Source organism: Tupaia chinensis, unplaced genomic scaffold, assembly GCF_000334495.1.
Source record: "Tupaia chinensis unplaced genomic scaffold, TupChi_1.0 Scaffold143591_1, whole genome shotgun sequence".
Taxonomy (NCBI): Eukaryota; Metazoa; Chordata; class Mammalia; order Scandentia; family Tupaiidae; genus Tupaia; species Tupaia belangeri.
In genome coordinates this window covers 969,923-983,309 of record NW_006203437.1, presented here as the reverse complement: position 1 = coordinate 983,309, position 13,387 = coordinate 969,923, and the positions used below count along the sequence as shown (strand labels likewise).

The 13,387-nt window shown below is 53.7% G+C and overlaps 1 protein-coding gene across 3 annotated transcripts in view; it reads left to right on the top strand.

Annotated features, from left to right (window-relative positions):
- GLRB (glycine receptor beta) overlaps window positions 1–13,387 on the top strand; it is a 49,884-nt gene that overhangs the window by 29,209 nt on the left and 7,288 nt on the right. For 2 of the 3 annotated variants that reach the window (XM_006164189.3, XM_027766566.1), the window contains exons 5-8: window positions 6,865–7,094; window positions 7,187–7,269; window positions 9,387–9,527; window positions 12,314–12,466. In XM_006164189.3, coding sequence (XP_006164251.1) covers window positions 6,865–7,094; window positions 7,187–7,269; window positions 9,387–9,527; window positions 12,314–12,466 — 607 coding nt within the window. Of the gene's footprint in view, window positions 1–6,145; window positions 6,220–6,864; window positions 7,095–7,186; window positions 7,270–9,386; window positions 9,528–12,313; window positions 12,467–13,387 lie in introns of those variants that run through there. The other variant, XM_027766567.1, reaches the window with a different exon arrangement.

Genomic DNA, 13,387 nt, shown 5'->3' with positions numbered 1-13,387 from the left:
GCATTCCTGTCCACCCGTGGGGTCGGGTGCTCTGCCTCCCCAGGTGCCACGTGCTCAACTCTAGCCACTGATTCCGCAGTGCTGGGGGGGCACCAGGAGGCCATTGAGACATGAGGCCTCACGGAGGAAGGGGTGCCCCGGTAGAGGTCTGAGGGAGCCTGAGGGCCCATTTTGTCAAAAGAAAACACACATAAAATGCCGTCCACTGGGAACCAGCCCTCAGCAGACACCAAACCTGCCGGTGCCTGGATCCCGGGCATCCGGCCTCCATAACCCCGAGCAAGTCCCGTTCTCTGTAAATAGCCCAGCGCGAGGGTCTCGTTCCAGCAGTAGGAGGGACTAAGACACTGCTCGTGGGAGTCGCAGCCCAGGGTGACACTGCACCCCGGCAGCACCCCGGTGAGCACAGACTGTTGGCAGAGGCCGGAAATGCCGGCTCTCTCTCGGGGTGGGGACAGTATTTTATAACCTTTAATAAACGGCATTTTGAGAGAACATGCTAAAATATAACCTGCACACTTTTATAAGCATTGTGTTAATGGATGCTCCAGCCTCGCTGAAGGCACAGTGTGCCCCGAGAACCAGGCCTCCGGCAGGCGTCCTAATAGAACTGACTAGAACGTAGAACACCCCGACACTGGGGCATCGCTTCTTTTAATCATGATGTAAAGAAACAATGAACTCAAGAATGTCTGTGTGAGATTAGGTAAAATATGGCAAGTAAGAAGACAAGCTACTCTAGAGATGTGGAACACGGTGCACCGTTCTCGGCAGTACCGGGTGAGGACTGAAACCAAACCCATCATAATGTCTTGGTGTGAAATCGGGTATTGCCTCGAAGCAGCAGTTTAATCTGAATGTTAACTGGTACTACATTTTTGGAGAATGCCCACTTTCTAAATAATGACTAACTGAACTCGGGCGAATGATGAATAGTCTGTCCCGAGCACGTAAACCATTTAAATCAAGGAAGTCTGCCTCCTGGGACCCTTCACTGCAGAGCAAACGGCAGAGCCTGATCATCCGGCTAAGCGATTGAAAATGAAAATAAGTAGGTTCCAAGACAGTGATGTCAGGGTGGGACAGTCGAGCTGCTGCTAACTAGCTGTTATTTGGAGATGCTCATAAAACACTAACCAAAGTGTACTAACAAGCTTTTATCTTTTCATGAATGTTGAATCCAAACTATTCAATTGTGAGTTTCAAACAGCAGAGGTCTGTGTGCTCACTGCAGCTGTGAGAGTGTGACAGCACGTAGCTACAGCGCTCGTGGGAAGCCTCCGGTGGCCTCGTAACGGGGTAACGAGACATGATGACCAGGACGGACACGTGGAGCGTGACTGTGAGCGCAGCGAGGTGGGCAGGCTCTGGTTCTGGTGATGCTTAACAGAACGTGACTCCGATGGGGAGTTTTTAGTCATTGAAAAAATCCTGATAGAGCCCTGAAATGTAGGCAGTGTTGAGCTCGCAGAGACGCAACCTGATGAAGATGCTGAAATGTCCACTGTGGAGGGGCCAGGGCACCGCAGGGCAGGACGCCACACCGTGAGGCTGACCTGGTGGGAAGGTCTCCGGGCCGTGCCTGGAGACCTCCCTTACCCCGGGCTCACGTGTGCCAAGGAGGGACCAACTAGGGCACGGGTGGGTCACGACCTGAGAGCGATCGCTCTTTCTCTCTTGCTTGCTCTGTCTCTCTCACTCACAAAGGAAAGAAACTTTTTTTTAAAACAATGATTTAATTTTATTCATTTATTTTAATTTGACCAGAGAGACACATGCAGAGAGAGAGAGGGAAAGTGAGAAAGCAAGCCACCAGGTTCAGGATCTGAACCATGGTCAGCCATGTGGGAATGTCCAGCACCTTAACCACCACACCACCTGCTGGTCCCAGAAACTTTTTTATGTCCACTGTGGAGGGGCCAGGGCACCGCAGGGCAGGACGCCACACCGTGAGGCTGACCTGGTGGGAAGGTCTCCGGGCCGTGCCTGGAGACCTCCCTTACCCCGGGCTCACGTGTGCCAAGGAGGGACCAACTAGGGCACGGGTGGGTCACGACCTGAGAGCGATCGCTCTTTCTCTCTTGCTTGCTCTGTCTCTCTCACTCACAAAGGAAAGAAACTTTTTTTTAAAACAATGATTTAATTTTATTCATTTATTTTAATTTGACCAGAGAGACACATGCAGAGAGAGAGAGGGAAAGTGAGAAAGCAAGCCACCAGGTTCAGGATCTGAACCATGGTCAGCCATGTGGGAATGTCCAGCACCTTAACCACCACACCACCTGCTGGTCCCAGAAACTTTTTTTTTTTTTTTTAAAGGTTTTTGCCATAGGACTTCTGTGCTCACCAGAGAGAGTCAATGGGAGGGAAAGTGAGAAACTGCCCCCCAGGGGAATGGCTACGCTGGAGTCCCTTCTCCATTCTCCTGGGTTTCTGGGCACTGACACACACGTGCTGATGGATTTTCAAGCCTCCAGATCTGGGACCCAAACTGCAGGTAGCCAAGCGGGAGTCCGGTGCCCTGACCACCACGCCTGCTGGCCCCAGAAGAAAGTGTAACAGTGCATGTCCCATTGTGCTCTGACTCATGACCTAGAAGCCAACCACTGCTGAGAAGGGCTTGGAAGCCGGGCACGTGTGCATGCGTGCCCCAAATTCCAGAGGGAGAATGAGGAGGAGGGATTGTGGTGTGGCCATCCTCCCTAAGAGATGGCGTCTTGCTTTTCTTCTCACTGTCTCCCTGTCTCTAAGGAGAGTGCATGTGCCCTTTGGCAAAAACATGAAAAACATTCTATTTGGTGGCTAACATTTTGTTTATGCAAAACATGCTGAAGTGAATTAAAGATTAGCATTGCTTTCATTTCTGCCAGATAATATCTTAAATATTATCATAAAATATTTATGTAATGTCTTTGGAAATTAATAACTGAGAAGCAAACCAGCATACATTGCCAGAGGGAGGTTGTTCTGCCCTAGATAGAGGACACCACTGGGGCTTAGTCACACTCTATACTTTAACATTCCGTTACAGCAAGAAGCCTGATCTTGGGCCAGAACAAAGCATGGTGATTCTGGAAGCTATTCTGGAAAAATTGGTTGGGAGCCACACCCAAACAGTGCTGAAAGACTCTCCTCAAGAATAAGATGATCTCCGGGCCAGCAGGTGGCGTGGTGGTTAGGGTGCTGGACTCCCATGTGGCAGACAGGGATTGAGCCCCGCACCTGGCAGCTTGCTTTCTCACTTTTCCTCTCTCTCTGTCTCTGTCTGGTGAGCACATTGCCCTATAGCAAAATTTAAAATAATAATAATAATAAATAATTCTTAATAAATAATTTTTAAAAGAATAAGACAATCTCTCTATTATTTTTAATTTATTTATCATCCAGCTATATTCCTGGAAAGGAATTCTATGTGTGCGCATGTGTGCATGTGTAATTTATATTACAGTTATTAAATAATAATACAATGAAACAATTGAAACCGGACTAAATGCTCACGGGCCTCACAGTGATGGTCGCACCAGGGAGTGAGAGAGGGACTGATGACGCCTTGACCGTAGGGTTAACGTTCTATGCCTTCATCACAGACGGAGAGAAAGGTGGGAGCCCGTGAGGGCGCCCACAGAGTGTTTCCCAGCACAGCCTCCAGGAGCAGACACGCCTGTACACGGCGCTCACGGAGAGGAGCCTGCACCACTGACAGACACCCGTCTAGAGACAGGGCAGTGAGGCGGTGTAGCAGGGGAGACCCTGAGTAAGCGAAGAGCGAGCAAACCTGTCTTTGCATGTGAGGACAATGAACCATTATCTGGGACCAGCACGTCTGTGAAAGATACTGACACCTGAGCTGGTTGTTTGTCACATCAGCCTGACCCCCGGGGCTGCAAACACACCTGCATGTATCGGTTTGAAGATGTGCTTCTCCGATGCTCTACCGTGATGGAACACAGCAGCAGAGAAGTACTCAGATAATCCCTCGTGAACGCGATTGCAGGTCAGCAGTCATCTCGGCTCATCCCTCTCAGGAAGCTTCGAGCAGACGGTTGGGAACAGCGTTGAGGGTGCTCACAGCGAGGGGACGTGCTGTTCCCCATTGCGGGGCTTCGGGAGTACAGCTGGTGTTTTGCTAGAAAATGCTGGGACCTACTTCCTTCTTTAGCTGAGGGCCAGGCTTGCCTGCATGGAGCCGGCAGGGCATGTGGGAGGCCATGCTGCATCTGCGAGGCCTGCGAGGAGCAGGGCCTAGACTAGGACATGCTTGAGCTTCTTTCCAGCATCTCCAGCAGTCAGGTGACGAGCCACCGGGTAGGCCCTTGTGTGTATGTGCTCATGTGAGCACACAGTGCCTGCCTCCCATTCCTGGGCTGTTGCCTCCTCCACTCCCAGTGTGGGCCTTGTTCATCGGTTGTGCATCTCTCTTCTTTCTGGTGGTGGGACTGAGTGGCATACTGGCATGTGGTCTGTGGCTTACTGCTTCACTCCAGAACTGTACACACTTGGTTTTTTAAGAATTTATTTGTACTGGGACCAGCAGAAGGTGTAAATGCTTACATCTCCGGACTCCCACATAGTCGACTGCAGTTCGAGTTCCGCATGCAGCTGCTTAAAACCCAACGCGGGGTGCGTGTGTGTCCAAGACCTGGGAGGAGAAGTGATTGCAGCATGGCCATTCCCCCTGCGGGATGGTTCCTCACTCTCTGCCTCTCTGCTTCTCTCTGTCTCTCTGGCAAGCGCGAAGGCCCTATAACAAAAACCTCTCTCTAAAAATTATAAAAAAGGATTTATTTGTGTTAGAGCTTTTGACCATCAGGTGTGGAGTAGCTGTAAGAGGCAGGTGGATGAAGGCGGCCGTCGCTGCTGCTCAGTACATAGCCTGTGAGCATTTCTCTGCTGTCCCGTTACTCACAGAGCAGAATCTCGGTGGGGAACCAGATCACGTGACAGTCCTGCTCTTCCAGTCTCACTGCTCTGGCTCATGCATTAGGGTGTCAGAGGCCTGAGGCACACGTGGCTGCTGCCTGGAGACACGCTAGGCCTCGTTCTTACCTGGGATGACGTACGCTCCCTTTTTTCCATCTGAGGTTATACTCTAATTCATCCTGATCGTTCCGGGAGGCTCTGGGTGGACAGTTAGGTTATTGGAAATAATTTCTGCCTTGGACACTTTTGTACATGTTCTGAGCTCAGCATGTGAAGTTAACACAAAGCCTCGAGGCTGAGTTTGACGGATACACAGGCACCTCGATCTGCGGCAGAATCCGACTGTACTGGTGGCATGGGTGTACCAAGGCCCTGGCCACATTGCTAGCTTCGCATCTTAGAATCCCCGTGTCTTCATGTAACTCAATTCTACAAAGCTTAGAAAATGTAACTGTTAGAGTAGATAGACGTGAAGTATGATCTTCAACCACACGTGCATTTAAACATACCTTCCTACCAATAACAGCTATGAGCTTTGTGTCTCCTCTGGGCTGTTCTGTTCTGAACCTGGGTCTCTCAGATGCTATCATGCATGGGAGCAGCCGTGGACGGCTGTTCTGGACCTCAGGGACTTTCTGGACCTCTACAGACGCTTCCGAGTGTTCTTGGAGAAATGAAATTAAAGTAAGAGTTTATTTTGATACAAAAAATCCTGAAATCCACCCATGTTTTCTTGTTCATGATACACACACTCCATGGCTTTTTCGAAGCCCTGCATCTCTGTGTCTCTGTGTGTATAAAACTGCAGTACTTTACTTGTGTAGTTTGCCACTTAGTAAAGACAAATGTAAGTATTTCTTTTGCTTCTTGTCCACTCTTGATGACATTTGCTTTTTGTTTTGTTTTGTTTTGTTTTGTTTTGCTGTAGGGCACATGCACTTGCCAGAGAGAGACAGTAAAAGGCAAAGTGAGAAACCACCCCCTAAGGATGGTCGCTCTGCAGCCCCTTCCCTCCCATTCTCCTTTTGGGGTTTTGGGTATACACACGCATGGGCCCAGTGTGATTTTCAAGCCCCCCAGGCCTGGGACTTGCATTGCAGTCGGCTCTGGCAGTCCAGCACCCACACTGCCGCACCGTCTGCTGGCCCCACTCCGAGCTAAACTTTACTCTAGGTTGTGTTTTGTCGAGGAGAATGATGGCAACAGCAGTTCTTGTGCTTCTGTGGTAGGGCCCCGCAGGCGGGGGAAGCCGTGTTCGTGTAAGGGAGAGCTATCAGCCACATGCAGGCGTCGGGGCTGGTGAGAGTCGGGGTGTCTGGGGACACGGGCTCCCAGGGTGGTGGCTGTGCTTCTGTGGGGCTCGTGGTCGGAAAGCGAGCTGCCGTGGTCCTTGTCCACGTGTGCTGCCAGTACCAAAGCTCTCTCCACTCTGGGAGGAGCACGTTCTTTAAGGAGCGTAGTCACACACTTGCACATCCATGTTCCCCTGGGACTGCAGTCACACACGCACAGATCCGCATTCCCCCGGGACTCCAGAGTCACTCACTCACACGTCTGTGTTTGCCCAGCACAGCAGAGTCACACACACACATGTCCGTGTTCCTCACACATCCGTGTTCCCCCAGGAATGCAGAGTCACACATTTTCACATCTGTGTTCCCCAGGACTGCAGTCACACACGTAATCCGTGTTCCCCTAGGATGGCAGAGTCACACACGCGTTACAAGTTCCCCAGGACTGCAGTCACACACGTAATCCGTGTTCCCCTAGGATGGCAGAGTCACACACGTGTTACATGTTCCCAGGACTGCAGTCACACACACATATCCATGTTCCCCCAGGACTGCAGTCACACACATAATCCGTGTCCCCCAGGACTGCAGTCACACACGTAATCCGTGTTCCCCAGGACTGCAGTCACACACGTGCTCCGTGTCCCCCCAGGACTACAGAGTCAACATCTTCCTGAGGCAGAAGTGGAACGACCCCCGGCTGAAGCTCCCCAGTGACTTCCGGGGCTCCGACGCACTGACAGTGGATCCCACCATGTACAAGTGTTTGTGGAAGCCCGACTTATTTTTCGCGAATGAGAAGAGTGCGAATTTCCACGACGTCACGCAGGAGAACATCCTCCTCTTCATCTTTCGGGATGGAGACGTCCTCGTCAGCATGCGGTACCCTCTGTAGTCAGCACCCGTGCCGCGCCTTCCTCCTCGGGTGGGACGCAGGGGAGCACGCAAGGTGACCCACACCCTCTTCTCCTTAGGCTGTCCATCACCCTGTCCTGCCCCTTGGACCTGACGCTGTTCCCCATGGACACGCAGCGCTGCAAGATGCAGCTGGAGAGCTGTGAGTAACTGGTGGTGACCACGGGCACGGGAGGCGGTGACTGACCACAGGAATGGCAGGTGGTGACCACGGGAACAGGAGGTAGTTACCACAGGACCCGCAGTTGGTAAACACAGGAACAGGAGGTGGTAACCATGGGAATGGAAGGCAGTAACCATAGGAACGAGAGGCTCCCATGTCTAGGCAAGGCATTCCAGTCACACCTGACGTCACGGTGGCAAAGCCTGTGGCCGCAGAGAGCCATGGAATGGTCGGTAGGGACCGTGGCCCTTCTGCGTGAGCACTTCGTCCAGGGCCATGGCCCGTCTCCTGGGGCTCCAGGGACCGGCGGACTCTCCACGTCATGCTGACTGCCAGCCATACTCCACTGAGTGATGCACTCAGGCCCTAATTTTAGTAGCTTTTCCAACGTTAAAGCCATGTTTTCATAGAGGAAAATTTAAGAACTTTGGAAAATATTCTGTAAATCCAGCTAAGCATTCGTTGTCTATGGATGCAAAGAAAAAACATTTGAAAATATTTTTTGCAAAATTGGATTTTCTGGGTCAGCAGGTGGCATGGTGGTTAAGGTGTTGGATCCCCACCCGCTGATGCTGCGGTTTGAGTCCGGGACCAGGCAGCTTGAAAATCATGCTGGGTGCAAGTGTGTGCATGCCTAAACTCCTGAAAGGAGAGTGGAGGAGAAGGGATGTGGCACAGTTAATCCCCCCCTCCAGGGAGATTTCTCTCCCTCTCTCTCTCTCTATCTCTCTCACTCTCTCTGGTGAACATATGTGCCCTATGGCAAAAGTCCTTTAAAAATTGGATTTTCCTTTTCTATGATCATTTGTGTGTGTTTTTTTTTCAGTTTATGAAAGATATAGTAAGTTTATTAAGAGAAATGATTATCTCTGAAATTTATTTACTTGAGTGATATTTACCTTTTCAAAATAAATGTAGGACATAAATCTTGGAAAACAAACAGTAATGGAATGATTAGCTCAAATACTGCCACACGGTGGCCTGTTTCTGCAGAGTGAGGAATAGCAGCCTCGTAAACCCCTCGCAAGTTCTTGCTGCATCGTCCTCTTGCATTGCTTCTTGTTTGTTTAAAATGCACTGGTGTGATACTAAACTTGAACAGTATTTGCCACTCTCTGCATTTAAGAGGAGTTTGACAAACGTGAGCACGCGGATGTGCTTTTCTATGTTACGTAGGCGTGCCTTGGTGTCAGTATGCATTGTTATGAACACTCCAGCTGTTTTACGTTTAAATCCTACAGCCGCATGGGCCAAAGTGTTGCTTAACAAGTGCACTCTGTGGAGCTCTGTGGGGGACCGTGCCAGGCCGTGAAGCCCTCAGTGGGAGCCACGTTGTGCAGCCCATGGCGTGTCCCGGGACCAGGTGTTGCCGTAGCGATACCCCCTCAGGGAACCGTCCTGCTCCTCTGGGGGGCAACTCCTTTAAGGAAGTTTGCAGAGATTCCTTCAGAAGCTTAGTGTCTGGGTGCTTACGTTTCGCTAAAAACATCCATGTAGCCGGTTGTGTGCCCGTGAAGGCCCCACCGAGGAGGGGCGTTGCTTACTTGTGGCCACATGGCTGGCCACCAGGATTCGGATGAGGGCAACGCATGACCCTGCGCCCTGGGGTGCTTCGTGCCGCGGTGTCAGTGCCTCCTCTTCCTCTTCTCCGAGAGGGCGGCCCGTACCTCCTGCTAGTATCCCCTCGTGGCCATAGATTTTCACGTCTGCACTTTAATCCACGGTTAGATATAGAAGGTCCTAGTAGGGACCAGCAGTTAGCGTAATGGCTCTGTCGCTGGACTCCCATGTAGTCGACCGCGGTTCGTGTCTGGACCTGGGGGCTTAAACTCACACTGGGTGCATGTGTGTGCGTGCCCAAGATCCCAAGAGGAGAATGGAGGAGAAGGGATTGCAGCGTGACCATCCCTCCTGGGAGGTGATGTCTCGCTTTCTGTCTCTCTGTCTCTCTCTGTCTGTCTGGCAAGCACACACGCCCTACAGCAAAAACCTCTCCCCCCAAAAAGAAGGTCCTAGTTTGCTGTGAGGAAGGTTAACCTGTGCAGAGCTGCGAACTCAGTCCACCGCAGGCTGACGTCCTCATGCTTTGCCTGCAGTCGGCTACACCACCGACGACTTGCGCTTCATCTGGCAGTCAGGCGACCCGGTGCAGCTGGAAAAGATCGCCTTGCCGCAGTTCGACATCAAGAAGGAGGACATCGAGTACGGCAACTGCACAAAGTACTACAAAGGCACAGGTGAGGGGCATCCTGGGACACGGGGACACGGCTGTGCTGGGAGGGTGAGTGCAGGGACACGGCTGTGCTGTGAGGGCGAGCACGGGGACACGACTGTGCCGGGAGGGTGAAGGGAGTGGGTGGAGAGCATGCCAGGCCACGGACTCCTGGAGCTCAGGTTGGTGCTGTCACTGCTGACAAACGGTTTTGAGCGCTCAGCTACCAGCAGACGTGCACCCCCTCCAGTCGTCCTGGCGGGGGCAGGCTTCAGTCACGTGTCCATGCGCTCACACCCGGGGTGGTTTCCTCGGCCCTGCCCAGGTCCGCTCTGACGGCAGTCGTGCCAGGGCTGAGCGCTTGGATTTGAACACTGTGACCATGTATTCGTGGGCTCCCTCCGGGCAGTTCTTAGTGAAGGTGCTGATCGGCCCGTGAACCAGTTTGAGAGAGCGTTGCCCTTGGGCCGTCGGTAGCCTGGTTAGACAGAGGCCGGGTGGTGAGTCTGCATGGCGTGGTCGACCACTGTGACAGCCACTGCCCTGTGCGAGCAGCCACCTCATCCAGAGGGGAGCTGAACAGCTCAGAACCCGGCGTCTACGCTGTGCTCGGAAACGTGACTGCCTGTTGAAGTTCTGAGCTTCCCATTCGTCTCACCACATGAGTGTCCCCAGGAAATCCAGGACTCGCTGCTGGCTCTGGGGCCTGTCTCTGCACAGCCCGAGAGCTACCGGGTAGTCACGGCAGGCAGAACATCTCCTATTAAGCCTGCCGCCCGGCCCCGGGCAGGGTGGTGGGGAGTCGGCCAGCTGTTCCGTGCCCGGCAGTGCCCGGTCAGCGTCGCACCGCCACATCGCTCTCACTCAGATACGTAACGATGACCAGCCCTACTCCGGAGCAGATGTGCAGTTTGACTTCACTACGGCATCTGTGTTGACTTGAATAATAATAAAATACGTGATTAACTGTGTAAGACTTGGAGAGGTCAGACATTGGGGCTAGATACCTCCGCCATGATATTGGAAGGGCACATGTCACGAAAACTTCTTTCTGGTTGCGAGAAGTACGTTTGGTGTTTACCGTGCTGCGATAGAGGCCCCTCGGGGGCGAAGCCGGGTGATGTCCGTCATCGGCTCTCAAACACACCCGCGAAGGACCAAATCCACGAATGACGTTTGCCGTGTTTCAGCTCTACCATCACTAACTGTGAACGAAGCCCCCTGCCCCTCTCGTGGCCGAGGGGACAGACGCAGGGCCAGGGAGGAAGGGAGTTTATCTGGCTGGCCGCCGTGGCTCGGGGAGGGCAGCGAGCACCACGCCCGTCTCAGCTCGCGCGCCCTGGCGTTTACAAACACCGGCTGTGGCAGGTGCCGGCCCTCCTCCCCACAGCCAGGGAGACTCACCGGCCCTTCCCGAGCGTGGTCCTGAGCCCTTGGCTGCCCAGCCTGGGTCCTGCTCCAACCACTCGCTCAGACCTCCCGGGACTCAGGCCGGCCAGGCGTCCCCTCAGAGGCTGTCCTCATTTTCAAAGTGGCCGGGGCCTGCTGGGCCTGCTGGCCTTCAGCACCTGAGTTCTCAGAGCAGCAGGGCCGTGGCCGGGAGGGCAGGCTTCTCCGTTGGAGCGGTCACCAGTCTTTCCTCTTCAGAGCTCACTAAGAGCCTCCCGTGTGAGCGCTCCGGGCACCGGCACTGATGCTGTGCGGTGGCCTGGCAGCCGCGGGGACGCTGGCAACACACAGTAGGAGTAACATTTTCCTTTTCCCCATAATTATTTCATTTACTCACTGTACATTCACTTATTTGTTTCAACATTTTAAAATAATTATGTGTGGTTTAAATGGAAGATAACCAGCTATTTTAACCTGGTGGTGTTCATGCCTATCCTACTTACAGGAAACGGTACGACGTTATTCTCTACCCTGAGCATTTCAGGCACTGGACAGTGTATTGCAAGGGAAAGGTGGAAACTGAAAGGGTGGACACATCAAAGCCACCTGTAGGTCCCCTCCCCGAGTGGTGCAGTGACAGTAATGGCCTCACTCCCTCTCTCAGAGCGGGAAGGCCGTGGTGAGGCTGCCCACACCTGGGCTTAATCTGGGGGCTGGCGGAGGCCGTGGCAGCTCTAGGATTTGTGGTCTCGGCACAGACGCCCCGGTCCGTTGGGTCACGGAGGGCCGTGCAGAGCCGGAGAGGAGGGTGGGCGAGCGAGGGGAGGCACTGACCCACCACACTGCCTCCTGGTTCCCACTGCGTCCCCGCTTCCTCACTGTGCACAGGCTTCCGGTCTAAGTGGCTGTGCCAGCTGCCCCCTCCCTAGGTGATAGGTGGCCATGAACTCCAAGTCCTATGGATGCCGGGCAGGCAGGAGCGTTCCCCTGGCTCTGCTTCCATGTCCTGCCCCCCGAGGAGAGTGTGGGCAGGACAGTGGGACAGGACAGTGGGACAGGACAGGACAGTGGGGCAGGACAGTGGGGCAGGACAGTGGGGCCTGTGGCAGGTCCTCTGCAGAAGGCCGTGATCCCTGGGCACCAGGAGGGTGGAGCTGCCTGGGGCATTTCTCTGTTGTGAAAGAGGTGGGTGAGCAGCCCCCGAATGTTGCCCTCTGAGCCACGCCACACACCTCCCATTTCTGTAAAGAAGGGCCTTGGTGGACTCTCGGCTGTCAGGGGTGGTCTGGGGCTGCGTGTGGCCGACCGACCCCTTGTCTCCGCGGGGTACTACACCTGCGTGGAGGTCACCTTCACCCTGCGCAGGCAGGCAGGCGGGCGGGGCTGGTGCTGTGCGTGGCCGACCGACCCTTGTCTCCACAGGGTACTACACCTGCGTGGAGGTCATCTTCACCCTGCGCAGGCAGGTGGGCTTCTACATGATGGGCGTCTACGCCCCGACCCTGCTCATCGTGGTGTTGTCCTGGCTCTCCTTCTGGATCAACCCGGACGCCAGCGCGGCCCGCGTGCCCCTGGGTGAGTGTCCCTGCCTCTCCCACCCTGGACTCGGCCCCGTTCGCTGCTCAGGAGGCTGCCAGCTTCCGGGAGAAACGGCCTTGCCCTGGACGGCAGCCCGCTTTCTTTTCTTGGCTTCTTCCTGCACTTGGTACTCAGATGTTCTGTTTCCGACCCTGGGGACTACGCTGCTTTCTCTTCGTGTCCTCCTGGCATTTTAAACGCTAATTTACTTTATTTCCTGTCATAAAGTAATGATCAGTAAGTGGCTTTCACAGATCACCTCAGCCTAGCACCCTCCACAGTGTTGAACTTAAAAACAAATAACTGTTTTAAAATTATTTATTTAATTTTATTCATTCATTTTAATGGGGGCGGGGGGTGATGAGAAAGCGAGCCCCCAGATCCGGGACTCGAACCACGATCGGCCATGTAGGAGTGCCCAGTGCCTTCGCCACATCACCCACGGCCCCCAAATCACTATTCTGATGAAAGCCCTAACAAAGAATACTACGTGTTATAGTATAAAATGAGGCAATAATAATGTACTTCATCTTTAAAATCCCTTGTGCCATTTTCCGGGGTGCTGGCTCCCGTGCGGTCAGGGCAGGGGTGCAGATGTGGGCGGGCTGCTCCCCCGGGCTGTCCGGGCCGCAGTGCATTACCCTTCAAGTCCCATGATGGGGAGATGCTGTGGCCTACTCTTAAGAATCGTGTCTGTGGGCAGTTAAGGGAGGAGGGCCAGCAGGGCCCAGGCACCGGTCTCCCACGTGGCTGGCTGCGGTCTGCGTCCCGGACTCACAGCTTGAAAATCACAGGCGTGTGTGTGCCTGAAATTCTGAGGAGAGGACGGAAGAGGGGACTGTCCTGGCCACCCTCAGGGGCAGTTCCTCGCTGTCTCTCTGTCTCTCTGTGCTGAGCACACTTGTCCTGGGGCAGACC